Here is a 24,766-nt window from a genome sequence, read left to right as displayed (position 1 = left end):
CTAATTCAGTGTAGATATCAAACAAGATTTTATTTTATTTTTAATGAAATGTGGGAGTCTACTGTAGCTCACAGGAAGAGTCAGTATAAGTTAAACTTTTCTTTCCCTTTTTTTTTTTTTTTGTTATGTTTTTAGTTTGATCCTTTATTGATTGAAAGCAAAACACCAGCAACAGTTGTGCTAATGCTTAGTTCTCCTGAAAATGAAGTTTTGGCCAAAGCATGTGATGCTCTATATAAATTTGCATCAAAAGGTTAGTCCTTCTACAATGTTATATATAATATATATAATGTTTTGTATTGCTTAGATTTTGATGTTAGTCCACAATTCTTTAGTTTCCAAGCATTGAAATTTTATTTTCTCCTCAAAGGTGTCTGCTGAAGTTTTGGGGGATTTTCTGAAATATATGTCTAACCTGTACATGTAGTAATAAAGAAGTCTTGTAATTTGCATGAAGGAAACTTCTTCATTTTGTTGGAATTTTATATTCACTGTTTAATAGAGCTTGTTTTAATATAACATAGATAGGGTTTTTTATGAGCAACAGATCTACCATTGGGAAGGAATTCTTTTTTATGTCACAGTTTGAAACTTCTGTACCAGTGTAGTTACTTAAAGCTTCAGTTTTCGATGAAAAGAACTTCTTAGCTTTTTTCTGTTATTTTTATACAAAGTAGTTGTGTCGGTATTTCTGTGCAGGTGATTCATTGGAGACTGCTCAGCCTCCTTTATCAAGCTTATTTCTGTATGAGTCGGGAATCTAACAAGTCTCCAAGATTCCAAATCTTCCAAAAGTCTCTGTGTAATCTATAGCTAAACATCACGTTCAAGGTACTCAGGAGACAAGCAACTATGTAACAAAGGCTTGAATTTATGTAGCACATAATTTCCTAAGTTGTCTCCTACTTATTCCATGTTATTTGATATTAGTCACTCAAATTGGTATACACTTGTAGTATACTTGCTCTGATTAATCTAGTTTAATTTTAATTTCCATTTAATTTATGTTTTCTTTAAAAATGATGTATTTATATGCTGATTATTTTGCTGATGTAAATTACCACACTGCTGAAGTTGTGAGAGAAGAGCTGAAGTCTTTGATGGTTGGCTAGGGGTCACTGGGTTCTGAAAGATGTTTAGGTTCTGCTTAATATGGCAAGCTTGGCTGAGGGCATGGGATCAAACTCTGAATTTGTGAAGAGAGACTGTGGACTGTTGGGAGACAGCTATGAACCATAAACTGTTGCTGGCTCTTTCCCTCATGTCCACAGTAAAATAAAATAGAAAAATCCTCCACACTGTAGGAAGATAGATGTTTATGTCTTTTATGTTTATACTTAAAGAATAATCTTTTAAATTATTGCAGGTAGGTATTCCTGTAATCTTCCAGAAGACTAGACTGTAACTTTGCAGTATGGCATAAGAGGAGTTGTTTTCAGTTAATTAGTTGCAGTTAATCTATTTTTTTGAAGTGTTGCTAGTAAATTAAGTCCCATCCCTCAATAAAAAATACTTCCTCCATTTTAATAATGTCCTGGCCTGAAAATTAGCATAGATCTCCAGTTTCCTCTCACATAGCTCATTTTTAGCTGGGACGGGCAGGCATGGTTCATTAGAAAAAGAATTATAAAGCTGTTGTGGGAATGGGAGTAGGACTGGGGTTTTGTTGCTTGGGGTTTGTATTTGTTTTGTGTGGGCAGGAACAGAAGGCTGTAGTCACACTAAACTCCTCTGTTCTTTGCATGCCCAGCACCTATTCAGGAATCTCAGGTAGGAATTAATGATACAAATCCTGGTAGTTGCTCCCCTTGAGGGATAGTAAAGATCCACAGAATTAGTGGACTGTTAATTCTGAGGAAAATTAAATTGGGAGGCAAAAAAAGAGGAAAATAAAATCATTCACCTGATACTGTTCACCTATAATTTGCTAAGGAGAAAACATTCCTTTTTACCTCCACTGCAGTCTCCAACAAATGAGTGGAGTGTCCAACAGACAGATGTGTCCTTTGCTTTAAAAATGTAAATTAATCTGAGATACTATTAATCCTTGAAACTATTTGACACATATTTATTCAGGGTGTAAATTAGATGATCTCCTAAGGACCTGTCAGGCCTCTGCTCTTTGATTCTACTGTCCAATGAAAGATTGGTAGTGGTTTTACCTTGATTCATTAGAACTGTGATGTTGCTGGCCTTTTTCTTGGGCTTTTAACCCAGTTCCTTTCCAGGTGATGAAAACAAAGTGACACTTCTCGGTCTTGGAGCACTGGAACAGCTGTATAAACTCCTCTCACACGAAGATCCACTTGTACGCAGAAATGCTGTCATGGTATTTGGCATCATGGCTTCTAATCGTAAGAGTCTCAAGGTTTTACTATTTTTCAGTGTGTGGTCATCAAAACAAGAGGTTGATCATGTGAAAAAATCCTATATTAATGGCCCAGAATACAGAGTAAGTGATGTAAGGTTGAGTTTCAGTGGCTGTTATTTTATAGTGCTTTATAGACCTATACCTGATTAATGTAATTAAACTGGCCTTAATTTGGTGAATGCTTTACCCAGTTGTCTTCCATGAGGATATCCAAACCACACTAAGTCTTTTCATCAACTCCTACCTTCTTGTCATGCTGCACTGGACCTTACCCTCTTAGATTACTTTTAATTTGGCATTAGCATATCATCAGTGGTGCTGAACAAACATGGATTTGAATGAACAAATATCTCCCATTTATATTCATATTTAATTGGTTTTTTGTTTAAAAGTAAATTAAACTCATACCTTTTTTTCTTACATTTCAACATGTTGAATATGTTGACAGTAACAACGCAGCCCTGTAGGATTGCGTGAAGTCTGCCCAAAAGAATATTACTTGATTTTTCTATCCAAGGGTTGAGGTTTAGCTGGTTTGCCATTGACAACGTTAAAAATGCAATCTGAAGGTCTTTACTGTGATTTTAGTAAGACCTGTGTAATTCATGTTTTCCATTTGCTGTGTGGGCTGGCATTAGCATAAAATTGCAAAGCGATGGCTTGAAAACTAAATAACAGAAGGATTGCTTCTAATTTGATAATTTTAAACACAAATACTTTTAACTATTGGGGTATGACTTCTTTGGCAACTAAAATAGTGCAATATTTAATCAGAACCTGCTAAATGCAAGTATTTTTAATAAAGTTTCAATGAAATATAGAGAAACTTCTTATGTATCAAATGTCAAAGTCATCTGCTACTTGAAAGTCTCTGCTTTTTTTCTGGGCCCATTACGATCTTGGTCTAACTTTAGTTGTGTGTCTTTTCCAGTCATCTTTTTGTCACTCAGGGAGAAACCATAAGTACATTTTGCTTGGAGCAGATTCTGTTTCTTTACCAAACCAATAATGCCAAACAAAAGACTTCATATTTGTGTTTACTTCATTGTAGATGATGTCAAGAAATTACTGAGGGAGCTGGATGTCACAAATTCACTTATATCACATCTAGTGCCAGAAGGTACCTTACAGTATTCATTCCTTGTGCAAAAGTACAGTCAGAACTAATTTATAATTGCCATTTTATCAGACAATTTAATAAAATCTACCCTGTAATGTGTGATTTTTTCCTTGTGCATTTAAATAGGTAAATGATTTTATAGGTAGCTCTGTAGCTCATTGAGTAGTGTTTTATATTATACAGATGGAACAAGATGTTTATGGGCACATCCAGTATGGTTAACAGCTATTTTTTATTGACTTCAAATAATGCTTTAAACTACTGGATTAGTGAAAATATTCTGTGCTGAATAAAACTTATTCAAAATGTTTCTTCTTTTTCCCCACAGAAGATGTAGTTATCCATGAGTTTGCTACTCTTTGTCTAGCATATATGGCTGTTGAATATACTACTAAAGTAAAAATATTTGAGCAAGGTGGGTTAGAACCACTTATCAGACTGCTAGGTAGCCTTGATCCTGATGTTAAGAAGAATTCACTTGAGTGTATCTACCTTTTGGTACAGGTAAAGTTTGCTCTTGTTTGCTGTCTTAAATTACAGAGGCAGATAAGCATTTGCACCTCCACCCCTGACATTTTGTGTGGGGTTAGTAATTTTCAAATATTTGTTTAATTTACTCCACAGTGTTCATCTATGTTCTAGAAACATTGAGTCCTTGCATCTGAGTCCCTGAATGTTAAATTAGTTATGAATGTAGCTGTTTTTTAATTCTGTTGAACTTAATGCAGTGGTTTGTGCTGTACTGCAGTAAAAGTAAAATCAGTATGAGCTTCAGATTTCCAAAACTAAATAGTAATTTGCCTTCTTAGTTGAAAAATGTTAATCTTAGTAATGAGAGTTGTAATCTGTCTATCCAAAAGGTTGGAATTATCCTGTAAATTAAAGAACTAGCAATTGCATTGTTTCTTGTTTTGACCAGCAAGTCCATAGCACAATTTTGAACATCTTTTTAATGATAGGTGAATGCTGTCAACAGCTACTTTCCATACTGGGAGGAATAGATTTGTTGTTGGCTACTCTCACTAATGTCATCCATATGCTGCTTAGCAAAAGAATGGTGCATTTGTATGGCAGTTCTCTCCCATGGCTTAAGCGAATCAATTCAGTAATGAATTTAGTTTATAACTCTATCTCTTTTGGGGCATCAGAGCATGTCTATTCAGAATCACATTTTACTCTTTCTCCTTTTTTACTATCTCGCTGTCTTTGTTGCAGGGTATATCTGGATAACTGCACCTGGTGCTTGCTTATATTGATAAGGATAATTGCATGCTGCACATGTGCAATAGGCTATTTAAAAGCAAATTGTAATTTATTTATTTATTTTCTTTTTTAATATAATCAACTACTGTCTTTTTATTAAGCTTCACATTCACTGTTTAAAGTTGAAATTTTAAATTGTCATTTAATAATTACTAAAACAAAAGAAGATATAACCAGGCAACCAGAGCAGAGTGCAAAAAACTTGTTTTCCTCCCACTGATATAAATAAAAATGGTGAAACTAAATTTAAAGAACTTTCTCAAAGAAACACTTATGTTGAGGCAAACATGGTAAAATCAAGAGTGAATAGGCTTCTTTATACAGATTTTGTAGTGTGTACTTCAGTCATGCAAAAAATCCCTAGAATTTAAGGTTCCTGGGGCTTGATTATATTCAGTTAAATCCTTAGTTTAAAAGAAAGAAATCTGCAGAACTGGAAGCTCTGGAGTATTGACTAATTTTTTAATGTCTGAAATCTGTTTTTTGATGTTCTTTCACTGAAGTGAGAAATTGATATATTGTTATATTTTCTACCACTAGCATCTTTCTTCGAATATTTTACTGCAGGATTTTCAAAACCGTGCTGCAGTTTGTGAACTGAATATCATTCCACCCTTGCTGGGACTACTGGAATCTGAATATCCGGTCATTCAGTTGTTGGCCCTTCAAACCTTAGAAGTAATTAGCAAAGAGAGAGAAATCAGGATATTACTGGGAGAAAATAAGGGATTAGATTGCCTTCTGAAGATACTGGAAAACAATGTACGGTTTACTTGCCTTAAATTTTTTTTTGTTCTTGGTGCTGATATTTGTATGACTAATAAAAAATATTATTTATTTTATGGAAGAGACATGTAAGAACAAAGAGTTACTTGGAGGGAACTATGATAGAAATAGGATAAGCTAGGTTATCTAGCTTACTAAGGAAAGAAGCAAAGACATTTCCCAAAGTGTTTATTATTCAATTTTTGAATTGAGTTTACTTTATATAATGGCTTTAGACACAATTTCCTATTATTGTTTATGTTACTATGAGACTCAGTTTAGTGCTTCTTGAGTTCAAGTATCACAATGAGAAGTAGAATGCATAGAGATATCAGTGAAGTTTTTAAGTTTTAAGATCACAGGCCCTTTCTGAGTACCCGCCTAACCCACTTTGATGTAAATGAAAGACTTCTGGGGGTTTTACTATTTTTAATAAATTTTGTTGAATCTTAAGCCATCATCAAATAAATTATATGAAAATGTGAATTTGTAAATATGTACTTTGCAGTACAAATAAACTGTCCAAAAGAAAGTTACAACAATTATCCTACACACATAAAAGCCTAAGATTTATTAGTCCTGATTTCAAGATTGTTTTGGTTTTTTTGGCTTTTTTTTTTTAATTTTTATTAGGAACTCAGTGATCTACATGTTGAAACTCTTGCTGTGTTGGGAAATTGCCTCGAAGATGTGCATATTCTGCAACAGATTCAGCTGACAGGAGCCCTTAAAAAACTACTTTCATTTTTAGAAGTCTCTACTGTTCCTGATATTCAGAAGAATGCAGCAAAGGCAATTACCAAGGCAGCTTATGACTGTATGTGACTTTTCAATAATCCATGGCCATGTGTGATGGTTTTACCATGAAATTGTTTATGAAGTAAATTTTTATCCAGAATGAGGTCATCTCGGGTTGATGGTAGTACTTGTGCTGAGGAAAGCACTGGCAAGAATTAATTACAGTGATGAGTCTTGCCAATCAGAGCAGCAATTGGAGATTATATCTATATATTTGAAAATGTTACAGTTTTGCTTCAGTTTATTTTTAATTTATTTTTATTGTTTGAATATATTCTTGAAAAATGCTGTCCTCAAAGGAAAATGGACCTTTGAAAATATTATCCTTGTCTTTTGTTTAGTGATGCCAGCTGACTGCCATCTTAAGCCACCTTTGCTGGCACTGTTTCTGCCTCTATCTGTTAAGACTTCATTGCAAGCTGACTTCCTTTTGCATTCAACTGCTTGTCTAAATGTCAGGCAATTTCAAATACAAATTCCTTTAACAGAAGCATGAAAGGAAACCTTTCAAATGGCTTGCAGATTAATATTCCCAGGGGAGTTAAATAGTTTCATTGTAATCTTTTTATAATTATTCATCCTATAGTTCTTTTTTATATACTTCTTTTTTAATTCACCGAGGAATTCTGAATTAGGCAGAACATGCTCATCATTTATGCCCACAAGGATCCTCTTTTAATCAAACTACATTTGAAATTCCTTCCATATATTGGCTACTGAGTTGCAACATGTGCCAAGTAGTGTTGTGTAGCAAAATGCAATGTAACTAATAATGTACTTCTGACTATATATTTTTGTTCTGTCAAGGGATTTTTATGACAGTAGAATTTAAATATTTCATTCATAATTCTGGCACCTTGTGATTGAATTATGTGGTTGTGGCTTTATGTGTATTTTAAAAATATGTCATTTAATTTAATCCATGGGTAAAATAATCTCTCCTTTCTGTCATATTTCAGACATCCTTTCATCTCTCCCTGTGCTATCTTTCTGATTCTTTTCTCACCTAGTTTGATATTCTGAATATTTGTAATTATTTGGATTGAAAATGGTACACAGTGTCCGAGTATTCTGTGGGTTTTTCTGTGCTTTTGTCATTATTTGTTGGAAGCCTGGCAAGTCACTGAAAATTGTTTTCATTAATGTTCAGGTATCAAAGATAGGAAGGGACCTTCTTATGTCAGTATTTTCTTTCTGTATTTTCCTGTGTTGTTATTTTATTATGCTACTTAGGACTGTCAGTATCATTTTTATAGTCCTGTGACAGGCTTGTAAGTTGTATGCTAAGCAGATTTATATTTGCTCCTACTGCTTTCTACTGCATCTTACTCCTTTATCATATTTATTTTCAAATAAGCATAGCCTTCTTTTCCTCTTTCACACTTTTTTTCAGTTTTTGTGGCCTAATATTTTAGCAGCTGTTAGTAGAAGCATGTCTGATCACATTTTTAAAGCACGGTTGCAAGAACCGCACATAATATATTACAGTGCTGCTATGATCTTATATCATGGGATGTTACCGTCAGTGAAGATGCATCTTCTTGTCATGCTTCTTTACAAATGGAGTCAATGAGGTTTCATTATAAAGGTTTGCTCTCTTCTTCAGTCTATGACAGTTCGTATGGATGCAGCAAGCTGGGAAAATACATCAAAAGAAGATTTAAAATATTTGCTTTCAAGCTGTACAATTTTGGTGACACCCAGTTAGACAAAAGGAAACTTGTCCTGGTGCAGTAGAGAACACAGTCCAGTAAACTTGCTGCTCAATGTACCCCCAAAAGTACTGAATTTTTCAGCTACATAGAGATACTGGAATAAAGTCATCCTTGCAGTGTAAAGAAAAGGCCATTATAAGAAATAGCCCAAGTGCAAAAATAAAACAGAAATATTTTCAGTTTTTGTTTGTTTGATTAGATTTTGGTTGTAAGCATACTAAACAGCCTATCCAAAATGCAACACTAATGTATACTATACTAGTATTTGCCTTTATGTGAATCCAGTATAATACAATACAGCTCTTAGTTCTGTAGTGGCTTTTCATTAAATTTGCAATAGCTAATTCTTCAGGTTTGATAATCATGGTTGCAATTTACCAACATTTCCTGTATACTTGGGGAAAAAAATACTGCTTTTCATTGGAATGGAAAACCTACTTCTGCTATGACAGAGCATGTATCTCGCTGTTTTTTTAATCCTGGCACCTGAGTATACAGCAGTATCTGGTTTTGAAATTATTATTTTTGACAGATGGAATTTGGTTTTGGATTGGTTTTTTTTTCCTGATAGATGTGATCATAGTAAGCAGTTTTGTTTTATGTCCCTTTCAAACCTTTGGAAAGGGACTCCTGTAACTTGGTGTTGTTGTTACAAGATATATTTATCCCTTAAAAGTTATTCTCAGTATCAGAATAAATTACATGGTATAAACATGATATTGAACTTTAAATAGCATCTCTAGAATGCTTCTCTGCTTAAGTGCATTAAAATGGATCATATTTCTATACATTATCATTATGCCTTTGTCCCTGAATTTATTTTTTTTTGTTCTGTAACATAATTTAAAATTTAACATATTTATTAATGATTTTGTTTTGTATGCTCAGAATTGCAGTGGTGAATTATACTGTGATTCCTGCCTTGTCCACCCAATAATGCAGTCATTTCAGAATGCTAAATATAATCTCATGATATAAATTATTGAATGTCTATGAGTGGATTATCTGGACTGTTGATTAAGGAGAGCCTGATTTTCCCCTGACAATGTCAGAAACAGCAGCAACAACAAAATGCTGTGGGGTTTATGTGGAGAAAGTGATGATCACACTTGCTCTGCCAAACTTCTGGTTTGAAGCTCTCCACATTCTTTCTGTGTATCCCAATGCATCTCATGCTCAAAGGGAAGCACACTAAACATGCTCTGTAGCCTGATTAACAAATGCACTTAGTAATACAGATCTTTGTTTATCTGCATTATCTCAAGATCAGTGGGAGATCGTGATACTATTTAACATTAACTTTTTTCATTTGAAATTGGTATAAATAATTCCATAAGGTGCTGATAGTGCAAATAATAGTCAGTAGAATTCAGATTATGATTTTGGGATAAGAAGGGAAAATAGGAAAATACATTGAAAACTAAAGGTTGTCTCACCATGAGGTCAGTGCATGAAAATCTGGACAGAATGGTTGATACTCCAAGCTCTTTTAGTCATGTGTGCTTGATTTTCCTTCATGTTAAATCAATGTATTCAAATTACTTAGGGGTCAAGAAATTAATCACTGTAAAAATGGTGTTGGCACTGACATATGAAGTACTTCATTATAAATTATGCTTTTCAGTTGTGCAGTCTTTCTAGTCTGTAGTAAAGCACATAAAGGAAACAACTCATGCACATTAGAGAGAGGATCAGCAGAACATGTTCATCCCTTAAATACAACTGGCACCTGGATATTGAAATATTAATAATTTTCATTGATCTGGCTACCTAAATATACATGCATACTCTTTATCATAAGTTCAAATTCAAGTTTTTTTCCCCATTATTATAAAATTATTTTTCTGTTTAAAGTATTTTTAATTACTATTTTCAGTCATTAAAATTATTTATTTATATTATTATTTCATATAGGCATACATTATTTTTAAAATAAGTGATTACCCATCATTATAGCTGCTTTTAAAAGCAAAAATAATTTTTTAAGAACATCTGTAAACAAAGAACTTGCTGTACAATAAACAAGTTACTGAGGCATGAAGAACCTCTAGAGGTCATTATTAGGGATTATGGGCTACCTTGACAAGCAACAGGCCAGCAAAATACTTGATAACTTGTCAAAATAGTCTCTCATTCCATTTGATGCCTTCTCTTGAGAGCTGGCTGATTGCATTAAGGTTGTGGCCAAAGTTCTGCTGATACTTAAAATCTTCTCTGTTTTATTTATTGCATCTTTGTTTTGTGATTTTGTTTGCATATCTGAGGATTCTAAAAAAGTTTAAAACTGAGCTGAAGAGGAGAAATTGACTGCACTTGTCTCACCTCCGTGCTTTGAGTCATTTCTGCTTTTTTACATTTTTGATCAAACGTGCTTTTCATTGACTTTGCAGACTTGTATTTTTTTCCTTTCATTCACTATGGATTCAGATTTATCTAAAAGAATACTTGAAATATTTTTTCCCTTTATTTTTTTTTATTTTATTTGAGGGACAACAATCCAAACAAGGGAATGATCCCTTAGAACAGTAGCAAACACTGGTAAAATTTCTAAATATTTTGAACTCCTACTGACTCCTCAGTTCCTAAAATTCTTTAATACATTTCAAAATTCTACTATATAGATGTAACTTCCAGCTTTAATTAGTCTGGTTTAAATTATGCATATGGTTAAATGTTTATTGACTCTCATCATTATAGAGCTTCTGTGCTGTCCAGTGCCCTTCTGCATTTCTGATCTCATCAGTTTCGGGCTGAGAGGGTTTGTCAGTTTATTGGTATCTACAAACAGATGTCTGTAGATACTTTGTGGGTGCTGTGTGTTACCTGTGCAGAGGAAGGAGCATCTCTGTCCTTCCACAGCTGCTGCCAGTGCAGTGTAGGCCAGCAGTGAACACTGTGCTAGACAACAAAATTCAAATTCCCTGCAAAGTGGGCGTTAATGAAGAACTGCAAGCTGTGCAGAATTTAAAACTTTATTTAAGTAATGCTCCTTGACTTTTTTTGGCTATTTTAATATATTGGGTGGTATTTCACCAAGTTCAATTGTACATTTATTCAATTTTATGCATTTGGACTTCGTTAGCATAAACTGAAGTTCAGAATGATCCTCACTAAGTATGATCTGTTCCATTAGAAAAGCTGTTTCCATCAAGCCTATAAGCATTCTGTGGTTTTAAAATCTTGCAGAGAGCAAACTTTGCATTCTGTTGGGCTATGTATGTTTATACTGTGTTTAATAGTAGTTATTTGGGCTTGATTCGGAGTTCAATGAAGTCTAATCCAGGAGTTGGATTTGGATGATCTTTGTGGGTCCCTTCCAACTCAGGATGTTCTATAACGGGATTTGGCTCAGGTCCTTTGTGCACATTTCTTAATGGCTGGTGCTTGGTACCAAAATATTTCCAACAACTAAATGAAATCAAATTCATGTCCTTTCACTGATTTGGAAAACAAATGCAGATTAATGCTATTGTTATTTCTCATTTAAAGCTGAAATACGAAAAATCTTACATTGGGAAGAGGTTGAGAAATTTCTCCTAAGCCTTTTGGATATTAACAATGATGAAGTTAAAGTTGCTGCTTCCCAAGCCATTTCTGCCATGTGTGATAATATAGACAGTAAATGTGTCCTTGGATTCCAGGGTAAGTAAGATGGGAAGGGATGAAATGTGAATTTGTGTTTTTTTTGCTTATAGCAAGAATGTTACAATTTTGCAGACTGCCATGGTTTATTTAAATGTTCATATATACAATTATTTCTTTCAAAGGGATTCCCCAGCTAGTACAGTTGCTAAGCAGTGATAATGAAGAGGTAAAAGAAGCTGCAGTGACAGCATTAACTAATTTGACAACAGCCAGTCCTAGAAATGCAAGGTGAGTCTGCAATAATGAAATTATTATTTAAAATTCTAATCTGAAGTGATAATATTTTGATTTTTAAAGAATGCCTCATCTTTTCCTTATCCTACAAGTGAGGTCTGTTTCAATTTGACTATAAGGCACTTTTTGGTGCTTATGAGTCACCTGGAATAGCTTAGCTCTCATCAGTGTTACAAGAGTTGTGCTGTCTCTAGTAACGTTAGCTTCATCAAGGAAAGCTATGAAGCAGATGTAATGAAAGCAGAGGTATAAATCATGTTTTGAAGAGAACATATGAACAAAATATGCCTTATAATCTAAAGCATTTGATGGGGAATTCTTTTTTTAAATCCAAAATCATTGATATATTTTAAAACTTGATGGTTCATAAAACCTTTTTGACTGATCTAAATTCATTCTTTGAGGGAGATCGATCTCCTGAATATTGGCATTTTTTTGCTCTTCCTTTTTTTTCTGTTATTTCCCAAGCAATAGAGAATGCTTACAGTGCATTCTCTGAAAGAAGTGTACCTTCAGAATCCAAAATTTTTAACAAAGGTAGCAATGATTAGCTCGTTATATGTTCCAGAAGAATTGTATCAACTAAATTCTACTGTCAGCTGCAGCATTCTTTTATGTTGACTCTATTAGATGGTCCTGTTCAGGGACAAGTAACAGAACATGTGACGTATACAAGCAATCACATGTAACTTACAAACAAACAAATAAAAAAATCCTTAAAAGTTTCCTGGAATATACTTAAAGAAGTTGTAATCAAGTCACAGGCATTCTTTGAAGTGAAAAAGTAAAATAATTCACAAAATAAATTGTTTCAATTTCTTGATTCAGCTCTAATAGTCACTAGTATTCACTTAATGTTACCAGATGGAGCAATAATTTGACACAAGAGAATAATACTCTGTTCATAGATTCACATAGTACATTTTTTTTGTCTGATATTCTGCTCTCCTCATGTGCTGGACTCTTCAGTTAGTGTCAGTGGGATTCACACACACATAAAACGAGCACAGTGCTGGAGTCCAGAGGTCAAACTTTCAGCTCCACTACAGCTGGTTTTCGTAGTGCAAGCCCTTTGAGGTTTCACATTGTGAATAGGAGATCTCTGGAGAGTTTTGAGTTGGTATAGCAGCTTATGCCAACTCGTTCCATTTCTTTTGCTAAGGAGATAGTCAGGACATTGTTTAACTCAACTGCTGGAACAATTCTCTGAGACCTCAGGCAGGGAAATAGCTGTCTCTGTTCCTCTGCGTTATAATGAAGTCCGTATTTGTTTCTTGCTGGGTAGAGTCAGGAAATTGTAAAGGTGGCTTACATACACTTCTCTCTCCTCACAATCCAGCTTCAAGTACAATGTGGGAGCACCAGATAATCTAATCAGAGGTCTTCTGTGAAAATCAGGAAGCAATAATTTACATTAAATATGTATATTGGATGAATTCCATGTGACTATATAATTACTTCAAAGCTTCATTTCTAAATCAAAACCATTAATAAGTCATAGAAGGGTCTGAGTGTGACTAGGATCTATAAATGAATATATAGTGTTGAACCCTTAGCTGATACAAATTGGTATAGTTCCAGCTCGCTGACTGACTATCAGGCCCATATTTATTTTGCATTCACATAATAGGAAAAAAAATAGTTTGGAGAAAATTCATTCCAGATTGAGTTACCATAATCATATTTCATACTAGAATGTTTCATTTGTATGTCCTGTAGACCACTAAAAATAAGTGTATAAATAATGAAGATGCTGATGCACTTCTATAATAATGTAACTTGGCTGTGTGATTATGTTGACAATATTCTGATCTCAAATGAAACTGATGAGACTAGTGCCTTTTTATCAGTTATGTATTAGATTCTTGTTAAAAACCCTCCAGGAATATAAAATCAGAAAGGTAGTGGCAGCAGGTGGACCTTATGTGGCAATAACAAAATGGGTCCAGTGAAGGGGAAGACTATTTGCTCAAAGTGCTTTCACTTTTTACTGGCCAGTCAAATATTCAACTTTGTTGTACTCATATGCATGTGTTCTGCTGTATTTCATTTCATGAGCATTTTTCTATGTTGTATTGATTGAAAGATGTGTACCTTGCCCTTTTATTTGGTACAGTATATATTTGAGGATATAAAATGAATACAAGCCATTCCTATTTTTTCTGGAGATTTGATGTTCTTGTTAGGAATATCAAAGTGCTGCCAGCTTTTCATATAATACAGAAAAAAATACAATTTAAAGCAATTGTGTAATTAAAACTCCCGCCATAGGTAGCTCAGAAAGATAAAGTCTTCCATTGATTAATAGCACAAGAACAGCATAGGCAATGGGCAATACTACCCCCCACTAATGTATATTAACCTTGACCTTTAGGTGCTTCCCCACAGCAATGAAAGGCTAGTTCTATACCCCTACCCAATCAATCCTTTGTTTCTCAACTGAGACAGCTAATAAAGGTGTCAAATATGGTGGAGGTTTGGTAATTAGAACACCTGTTCACGATAAACAGGACAGAGACCAGCTTGTCACAAGTCCTTAAATGACCATGATTTGGGAAAAATAAATAAATTAATGAATGACTCTGCTTCCCACAGTATTTTAACCAAAAATCTAGAGCAGAAGAGGACTGTGTATAAGTGATTTGAGTTTTCAGGTTTACTGCAGAACGTGGATTTTCAATAGGATCTCTACCAGAACACAGAGCAAATTATATAAATAACTTCTAAAATATTTCAATATTTAAGTTTTTGCTGCAGAGCTGATTTGTGTCCCACTTCATTAGCACATAGGAAAAAATACAGTGGTCAAATACCTCATTAGTTTAAAGACTGACACCTTCACCCTGCTTTTATAAGAATTTTGCCATAAGGACAGAGTTTTAATGCTGATCAATATGAATGATAAATCCTTGTAAACTTGTAAATAACTAGACTCAGTAAAAATAAAATTACAAAGTACACTGCAGTTTAAAATCCTATGTGCTTTTTCTAACATGTTATGTTACTATGTGCACATAGCTCCAAGGTCATCCTTGATGTATATGTCAGAATTTGTTTCTGTGGTCTGCTTCTGGAAAAAAAAGAGAATTTTGTTCAGCTGGGTATTTGCATCCATCTTTTCTATCACACTTTTTTTTAAATACAGAGCAATAACTTGCTTTATTTGAAACTGTATACAGTTATTTGGACAGTAGAATGCCATTTAAAGGATCTCTGAAGCTCTCTGGTTTTGCTGTGTCCAGGCATCAGGCAGCGTGGGCGCAGTCACCTCAGTAATGGATGTGAGGCACAAATGGAACAATTGCACACGAACAAAGAATCAGCAGCGTCATCTGTTGGGCAGGAAAATAAGTGATTCTGTGCCATGCATCTAATCCTGGAACAAATGACTTACCTCAGCCTCTGCCTATTTTTTCTCATTTAAAGTGTAATCAATTATTTTCACTTTTCATGTATTTAGGATGAGGTAATCATGTTAAATATAAGTGCAATATTAGAAGTAGCACATAGAAATAAGCTCTCACGTATACCAGTTAGTCAGCCATTAATTTGACCAGGTCTTTTCTTCAGTATTGTCGTAGCACAAATGCCATTTCTAATAGCTGCCTTCATAAATCTGGCAGTGTCTGAATTCTGGGCATCTAATGGATTGGCCACTAAAGGAAAACATATGCTCTGGAATTTAGAACTTTGGACTTGATGTGAAAACTAATTAATAGCCTCGATAATATTTGTCCTAAATTGTTTAAGTGCAAAATTTATAGCATTCAGTTAGAATTTGGTCTGGGGGAAGAAGGAAAAGGATGTTTTTTCTTCCTCTGTACCAAGGGCTGCAGGAAGTTGTGGTATGTGACAGACTTATGACAGAATATTTCTCCTGGGGTTTATAATGAGTATCATGTGACAGAATACTGTTTTATATCTGGATTCAAGATACTAAAGTATCATCCCAAAATTTACAAAGTCAGCAAGATTTCTATTATTTAATTTTCCAGTTCTTAAATCCTTCACAAGAACAGAGAACCTATCTGAATTTGCAAAGGTTATATCCATATAGGCAGTTCTAGGCATTAGTGCAGAATCTGAACGTATGGTTTCTCTAATGTTTCAAGATTGTCAAGATTTGAGATTAGTTTGGGATAGGAGGAGAGGTTGGGAACTCATTGGTTATGGACAGTGCCCAGTGAGGAGAAAGTGAGTTGTTCCCTTGACTTTAGTGGGTGTTATAGCTATTATTCCAAACTGAAATTCATACACTGATGAAATGACTCAAAATACATCTTCAGTCTGTTTCACCTGTAGTGAGAGTGTCTTACCTTTTTTAACTGAAATTTTCAGTACAAAACATATTTTTTTTTAAAAAAATTGGTTATAAAACAAGTATGGCTGCCAGGGAATAAATTTGAAGAATATCCAGTTTTTCTTATATTCCAAATATTGTTATTATTAGGTAGTGATTACTACCATTAGGTATTAAAATCACTAGGTAGTAATCTTCTCTATTAGAAAATGGGAAACTTAGTAATAGGTTTTTCTCCTTCAAGACTGTAGACAGAACCTAATTCACATAAATATTAAAGTGCCAATATTATGTATGGTAATACATTTGCGTGAATATATGTGTTAATTTATGGGAGCAGGAGCACAAATTTCTAGAGCAAGAACTACATTTAATAGCATAAAAATGTGACGATCCACTGTAGGTTCTGTCTTTTTTTGTGGCTTAATATTTATTTATGACATAAGTTAGTTTTTCTGAAGGAGGAAATCAACAATAGAATGCTGGTTATATTGTGTAGATGTAATATGTTTTAATACTGACCCCTAGTGACAGAATTATGTTTTTTGAGCTAATGTGCTGCAAGGTAAAGGGATGTTTTTTGAGTTTTGTGGGTCATGCTGTTACTTTTTCACATTAACATCTACATGTCTACACCCTGTAAAATACAGTTATCTCATGCCACTAACAGGTTCTTCTTTTTCCTTTCTCTTACTGTATATCCATATTGTGGGAGGTACTGTATTATAAAAAAAGGAAAAAAAACCAAAAACAACAAAGTCATTACCCACTACCTAAGAGCTCACAAGCTTTTCCTTGCAAGTTAAACCTTGACTTCCATTGGAAACTGCAAAATGTTTTATGACAAATTTCTCCCTTGGCAGAAAAGCTGAGATAAGTTCTGTGTCTGGGATGTCACTCAGAAATGGACTCCCACTAAGACTTTAACATCACATCAGATGACTGGTACACAACCATCAGACACGTGCCCTGCTGGCAGTCAAAAATATTTCATACAGCCAGCTGTTGTATTTTTCTCTTAGATTGGGAAGGTGTGGCTGTATGGGAAAGTCCTTCTGTAACTGTTTTCTTCCCAGTACAGTTCTTCTTTCAAAAAAAAAAAAACAGTTATGCATTCTCGTGCATTTTTTTTTATTTTTGTTTTTTAACTTTGGTGTTATATTCAAGACAAAGACAAATACAGAGCATTTATGTAACACAGATCTCATGTCACCACATCTTAAAGTACATGGAAACCTAAGTAGGTCCAAAATAGTTTCAGACAGAACACTTCTGATCTGGGATGATGATAACTGCATAGAAATTTTACTCCTTGTAGATACAGCAGAATCTTTTGGCCTGTTTGCACACCCCTACTTTCAAAGCCTTGCAGTATGATCACTGTTTATCTTAGCTGTGGATGGCTGGAATTTCACTCAAGAGCATGTTTGTTGTCACCTGTAACTTCCCATGATAGATTTCTGTGGGATCAGGTGAAAACTTTTTCTTCCTGGATGGAAGCTCCTAAGCCTGGGAAAGAAAACTTTCTTTTGTGTAGTAGCACAAGTACCATGATTACTCTTGAGTGTGTATCCTTGCGATGTCATTCAGTGATATGAACTGAGATAAATTATGCTTTTTATGAATTAAAAGTGCCAAGGGTTATTTTACATATGAGTAATATTTCAGACAAATTATCAGTGCTTTTGCATGCACATTTTCTTTGTTGTAGGTTTCTAACCTAAATTATTTATGTTTTAACTTAATTGAGTATAGTATGAAGTTGTTTCTTTTAAGTGTCTTTAAGGAAATTTCAGTATTATGACTGACCATGCAAACTTAATTCTGCCCTGCTGTGAATTTAACCTGTGCAATATGTCACATTGTCCACTTTGACTGTCATCTGGTAAAAATAAGCTTTCACAAGTAACCTTAACATTTGGACATACGACGTTAGTAATTTTATCATAACATAGTAGTACGTGTGTATTTTCTCAGAGATGTAATTTAAAGAAAGAAAGCTAAAAGCATGATTTTCTGTACTCTAAATCATTGTAAGAGCTTGAGCTTGTAGCAAGGCAAAACAGACTGCTGACATTTGAGATATGTGCGCAATTGTCCAGAAAAGAGTTATCCAGAAGTGAAAGCTCAAGTTCACAATCCAAAGTACTGTGTGTAGAGACTGACTTGGCACAGCTCTTTTATCCTTCCTCAGCTGCTGCTTCCAAAGATGAAGAACAACCATGGTCTCTCTCCTCCCTGTGTTCAGAGGAATTGTGAGGACCCTGATTCTTTCCTTCCACCTCCATGAAGGCTTCTCTGACAGCATATGCATGTTCCCTCTTACTTTGCTTTTGTAGCAGTTTGGATTCCAGACTCTGAATATTTATGCCTAGTTGCTGATTTGCACATGCACTACTTCTTGGGTCAGAAAAAAGAGAGAGGGACATTGTATTGTTTTCATGAGCTCAGCCTGGCTGAGGGTACGTGGAATCTTTTAGGAGCAAAAAAGAGTTTCTGTTGTTGAATTTCAAGCCTTCCACATAATATTGGAAATATCAGAAATTCTTTACAAAAGGTTGGAAATAGTATTATAACTGAAAGTCTCAGGCATCATGAACAGATAATTCATTACCAATGCTCCTTTAATATTTTAAATTAGGTATACTTCAGTTTTAGAACTGAGATCTCTAACTTTGTCAGATAATTTCAATGATAGACATTAGATCTCTGTGAATTGCTGAATGAAGGTCAGGTATTACAGTCTCTGCTAACCCAGACAGTTTAAGGTTTTATTACGTCAAGACTGTGGGGTTTATTGATTTTTGGTTTTGTTGCGGTTTTAACAAGATACTCGTCATTAGAAAATAGGAATAGAGGGTTCAGTTCCTGAATTGAAAAATTAATATGGTTTGTTGATATCAATATTTTTATTGGAGCACAAAGGGCTCCCAGATTGTTGATCAGAGTCTCTTGTGCTAGATTCCCTTACTCAGAATAAACATACTGACATTAATTTCCCTTGTATAGTGAAGAAAACAGAAGTAATATTAGTCTTTAAATGAAATACGAGTGATTATTTACAACAGGCAATTGCTTTTGAAAATAATTAAATCACAAAGTGAAATTTTTCGTAAGTGCAGAAGACATTTATTGGATATGATTATTCTGATGGCATAACAAGGCTAATGAAGAATACTAATACATTTAAGGATTAAAAAGAGGATATATCTTGAGGCTTTCTCAAACTTCTGGTTATGATATTTTTTCTCAGACAGAAATTGCATAAGAGAGCTGGATCAAAATGCCTTGTGTGAAAAAGAAGTCATGCGATTTAACACAGATAGAGTTGATTTTAAAAAATGTGTGTAATTAGATGCATAATTCTTATGCATAATTTACATGTAATTATGTATGAAAATGAGCTATGCACAGGCATAAATGGCTAGCTAAGCACCTCACACACAATCACAGTAATTTTGAACAGAAATTAAACATGCAGTTGCAAACACATTTGAAGAAAATGAAGTCCAGTGAGGAGGAAAAATTTGAATTTTTTCTGAGCAGAAATTGTGTTAAGTCCTCAGTCAGGAGCGGGGGAGTAAACAGCATAGAAGTGAATAAAAATATAATTGAATATAAGCCAGTTTATGTTCAGTCATGGTAGAAGAAACAAAACCAAACATACTTTACCATTTTTATGAAGTGTCAGTCTCACTAGTGTAAATTTAGTACAATCCTGAGTAAACAGTGGTGTCAAGCTGTACCACTGCTCTTCTCCTCTATCTCCCCTCCCCCGGAGGTTGTTTAGGTTGGGGGTTTGAGGAGCAATCTCAGTGTTTTCTGGCAGCTCTTTGAACATTCTTAGTTGCTTTCTCCCTTAGGCTACACTTTCTCTTCAGGAGGAAAAGATAGCTGGACCATTCATGATGCTCTAAGTAAATAATCCGATATTTTTCTTGCTGTGGCTAGAAGGTTTGGTCACAGACCAGAGCTTTTATGCTCCTGTGATGCCAACAAAGAGGTGGTTCTTGCTGCAGAGTGCTTATAATACTAAAAATAAAATAAAGTATAGAACCACCACAGGATTTTTATCAGATTTTTACTGCTGATTGTTTTCACAACACACTCCCAATATCTGAGCTTTCCTGTTGCACTCCAGACAACTAAAGCAACAAAATACTCACTTCAGTGACATTCATACACATCTCCAAAATGTCTGTTAAAAAAAAGTTTGTATTGTGAAGTTTTTGGTAATGATTTTATTGTCAGCTTTTAATTTATTTTTGCAGTAAAAGCAGTAAAGAAAATGTTTGTTTTTCCCCAGTCTCTCAGCATTATTCTTTGAGGCTTGAATTATCTTTTAGAGAATTTTCAAGAAAATGTCTTAACATTACAATGTATATTTAAAATTAATAAATTAAATATTTATTATACAACTTTTTAATACTTGTCTTCCTAATGATAGTTGAAAAAATATTTTAGCTATTCTTGAATACAGTAATTTGAATCCAATTGTAATCAGAATTTTACTGTTTCACTAAAGAGCATACTTGGGGTCCTTATTGTACCTGAATTGTGTGTACCTTAATTAAGGTAAATGGCTAAAGGTTAGCCATTCTAAGGATCATGATATATGCTTATAATTAATAACATTTTAATTATTTAACTTTAATTTAAGCTCTGCAATTGCTTCACCTGTCTTGTCTCTTTTTTCCTTCCTGTTTGTAGTTCAGATAAGTAGCTTCCACTTTTGAGGAAAAAACGGTGACATGGCAAATGCAAGGTCCTTTTTTTCTTCTTCTCTTGTTGTTTTCTTTCCCTTTCCCTACCTTTTTTCTTCTTGTTTAGGAAAGTATGTATTTTGAATATATACAAAACATAATGGAAAACAACTGTGAATTTATTTAATTTATTAATTTTCTACATGTTTTCAGCTAAACCAAGGCTCACTTCTTCCTTGAGGATAAAGTTCTGTAGTGGAAGCACTGATAAATTGCACAGTCTCAGTAGGATATGTCTGAAGGAGAGTGTTCTGGAGGCAGGGAGAGTCTAGTGCTCCTCTGCATTAAGCAAACACAGAGCTGGTAAAAGCATTCTCTGACTTTCGTTGCCCCATAATGAAAAAAAATTGCACAGTGCATGTCTCTGCCCAAGATAAAAGGGAGCAAGGACCTCCATAGTTAGTGTTGGTAGTATTTCAGCACCTTAAACTTAACCATATTCATTCTCTCAGCTTTCTTCTGAGGTCAGGTTGTGTGGCCCAGGGTGACAGTGCTATTTCTGTGTACTCAGAGGCTTGTGGAGTAGGATTGATGTGAACTATGGATTCCCCATTCCTCCTTCCATGTGCATCTCTGTAACCAGGACACAGAACAGGCCTCAGGTGTTCATACCCTCTTAAAAACTTATTCTCAAAGGTATTGGTTACCTTCAACTCCTGTTACCAGCAATTGTCACTTCAAACAAATTCTTCTTGTCTTGTGCTCAATTGTGCTACTTGATTAAACTATATGCATGAAACTGGGATTCAAAACGAGTCTGCGCAGAAGTAGAACACTGGATAGAAATAAATATGTATGATCTTCTAAATCAGTGGTTCTCAACCCTTTTGAAGTTGAGTGGCACTTGAGAAAATTGGCTGTGCTCTGTACCTTGCTGAGGTCAGCTCTGAACACATAAGGAGCCATCACCTTGCTCTTTTGTTAAGTGCTTGTGTACTTGCTGGTTTTATGGAAATTATAGTAAATCTGCTTATGATGTGATTGGCTACGTCATTCAGTGCTGTGTATCATTCTGCAGCCAATCTGTTAGGGACTATATGTTTACTAGGAGCTCCTGTGGGAGAACATGTGTATTCTTGGGTGTAGTGTAGGAATAGTAAGTCCTGTACTTAGTGCAGAAATATTGGATATACTACACCTGTAAGATGCAGTGATGCATTTTATGAGTAGTGAATCTGTCCCATAAATCCTGGAATTTCTGTGTGTCCATTGCGAAGGAGAAACTGCTTGATTTTGGTTTTGGTTTTTTTCTTTCCTGGGTAAAGTGTGTGTGTGTATGCACTGCATGATGCAGTAAATCTGATAGCTCATAGACACACCTCACTGTGTGCAGCTGTGTATGGTGAGTCTCACCTCAGCTGTGCCAGCAGGTACCTCATGGCATTGTTACACGTGTTGTTAATGTGATGTTTTCCAGCAAGCTTGTGATACATGTGGTGTACAGCTCATTCTTATATGTGCAATCAGCATGTCCAGAATTTCTTCACATACAGCAGCATGGATAGTTACAACAGTCCTGAAGCTGAAAATTTGGATAAAATTTTCATGAGCAAGATAAGACAATATTAACCAAAGAAGTATACTGGATTTACCTAATTAAAAAACCCAAAACAACCACAAGAAAAAAAGCCACCCAAAAAATAAAATATTTTCAGCTCTTCTTCATCTGGTCAAGGAGGAAAAGGAAAGGAGGACACACAAAGGGAAATCCAGCTACTTCAAGGAAGACAGAGGAGTGCAGTATGCGACATGTGAAAATTCTGAATATAGACCAAAGTGTTTGCACTAAAGCTACTGGTCTCCAGGAGGGATAATTAGGCAATACCAAACTGACCCTGTATCTTAATGCTGCACCTTCAGTCCCTGGATTGCTGCTTTTTCCCTGGTTTTCCAAATAAGTAACTGTTGTCTGCCTGCCAGATACTGTTAGATCCATGCTCCAGCACTGCTTGTGAGCAGCCACTGCCTTGCACGTGAGGTAGAGATGAGAGTAACAAACGCCATTACGCTCTGCTCATTCATTCCAGCTATGTTCACGAGCTTCTTCTTCTTCTTCTTCTTCTCTCTGACTGTGCAGAGATACTTGCACTAAGATGAATTCACAGTAAGACCTATATCATGTTGCCCATGTATTGGGATTATTTTAATGATTTTTTTTATTATTGGTTGGCATATATTCTACTTTTTGTTCTCTTTGCATAAAGGTGTGACTGTCAGCGTTCATCATGGTTTTTTTGTTTGTTATCAATGCCAACAGTCTTTAGTGGTATAGTGATTTATATGTGATACTTCTTAGCTTGGTTTATTTTGTAGCTGTGAAAGTTATCCAAATATTAGTAATATTTTGGTAAGGTACTGTTATGGTAAAAAAATTTTCACATAAAGATCTCTTTTATTACTGTTTTCAGAGAAATTTAGCAAAACTTATAAAAAATATTAAACTCTTTTTTTGAAGAGTTTTTTTGTGGTTTTGATCTGGACAAGATATTAATAGAGGGTATAAAAAGCAGTTGCAATGAGAATTCAACTTGCCGTATGTGCATTCCCATTGCTAACAATATTGCAAACTTTTATTTAATAAACAGATGAGCCTTAAGTAAAATTATACATCCTCTAGTAGTGCAGCTCCTTACACCTTTTGCTGTCCTGTGCTCAAAGTTTCATTAATAATGCTTCCTCAGCTGTTTTTTTTTCCCTTGACTGTTCTCCAACATAAATCTATGAGATTCTCCTTAGAAAAAAATCCCAACCATCTTCCAATGTTATTTGAAATAACATTAATATATATTGAAATAACAACAAAATAAGATTATTTTCTATGTCTATCTTAGGACTTGGTCACACAACCATTTGTTCCAGCACTGCTGAGGGGCAGCACCCTTCAGCCATGGATGCAATGTCATCTGGTAACAGAAGGAATATGTAAACTGGATCTGCTGTTCATAGATTAGTTGATCTGGATAGTCTGTTCACTATAATCCTCATTAAAAGTGCTAGAATGTTTATGGGGAGAGGTGGTAATAGGCTGCAGAAGCATTTGCCTGGAACTAAAGATACAGAAATTCTGCATCTTTGAAAATATGCAGGATTTAATTGACTTGATCAATACCTCAGAGACAATCCATGTCTTTTAAAATTAAAGAATCCAGAAGTTTGTGGCTTGGTTTGTCTGCTGAGGTTGTGCCTCTTGAACCTTCTCACTGTGAGTCACATAGAAATCACACACACACACATTTATATGTACAGGTACCTGTCTTTGTGTAAATGTAAACCTTGAATTGTAATACTCGTTTAGTTGGTAAAAACATCATACTGAGAAGAAAAAATGGTCCTAAAATAACAATTTTTTCCCTTTTTTCATCTTGCTAGTATTGTTGCCGAGGCTGAAGGAATTGAGCCATTAATGAACACCTTGAACGCCCAGAGCGATGGAGCCATTTCCAATGCCATTGCAGTGCTAACAAATCTGTCCCTGCAAGAGCCATCCCGTGTCAATATCCAGAGCCAGGGTATCATGAATGCCCTTGTGGGGCCTCTGCACTCAACCAACAGCCAAGTGCAGAGCAAAGCAGCGTTTGCTGTGGCTGCCTTTGGTTGTGATGCTGATGCACGAACTGAGGTAAAACTACTCTTTGAGGCTGTGCTTATTGATAATGTTTCTAGATCTGAGGTGGGGGTTATATTAACTAGGAATCTGTTGTGTCTGACCTAGAAGTCCTGAGCTTTCTAGGTAGTTACTTATTTTTGTGATACTTGTTCTGCTGAATTTAGCTCAGTATTTTAGGAGACTTT

At 34.9% G+C, this 24,766-nt stretch overlaps 1 protein-coding gene across 2 annotated transcripts in view; it reads left to right on the top strand.

Annotated features, from left to right (window-relative positions):
* ARMC3 (armadillo repeat containing 3) overlaps positions 1-24,766 on the top strand; it is a 64,726-nt gene that overhangs the window by 19,105 nt on the left and 20,855 nt on the right. For both annotated transcript variants that reach the window (XM_033511532.1, XM_015619363.2), the window contains exons 4-12: positions 136-253; positions 2,229-2,354; positions 3,423-3,491; positions 3,820-3,995; positions 5,322-5,516; positions 6,153-6,336; positions 11,522-11,674; positions 11,800-11,905; positions 24,344-24,593. In XM_033511532.1, coding sequence (XP_033367423.1) covers positions 136-253; positions 2,229-2,354; positions 3,423-3,491; positions 3,820-3,995; positions 5,322-5,516; positions 6,153-6,336; positions 11,522-11,674; positions 11,800-11,905; positions 24,344-24,593 — 1,377 coding nt within the window. The remainder of the gene's footprint in view (positions 1-135; positions 254-2,228; positions 2,355-3,422; positions 3,492-3,819; positions 3,996-5,321; positions 5,517-6,152; positions 6,337-11,521; positions 11,675-11,799; positions 11,906-24,343; positions 24,594-24,766) is intronic.

The sequence above is a fragment of the Parus major genome, chromosome 2, assembly GCF_001522545.3.
Source record: "Parus major isolate Abel chromosome 2, Parus_major1.1, whole genome shotgun sequence".
NCBI lineage: Eukaryota > Metazoa > Chordata > Aves > Passeriformes > Paridae > Parus > Parus major.
Note: the sequence above shows the minus strand (reverse complement) of the source record. Positions and strands in the feature narration are given on the sequence as shown.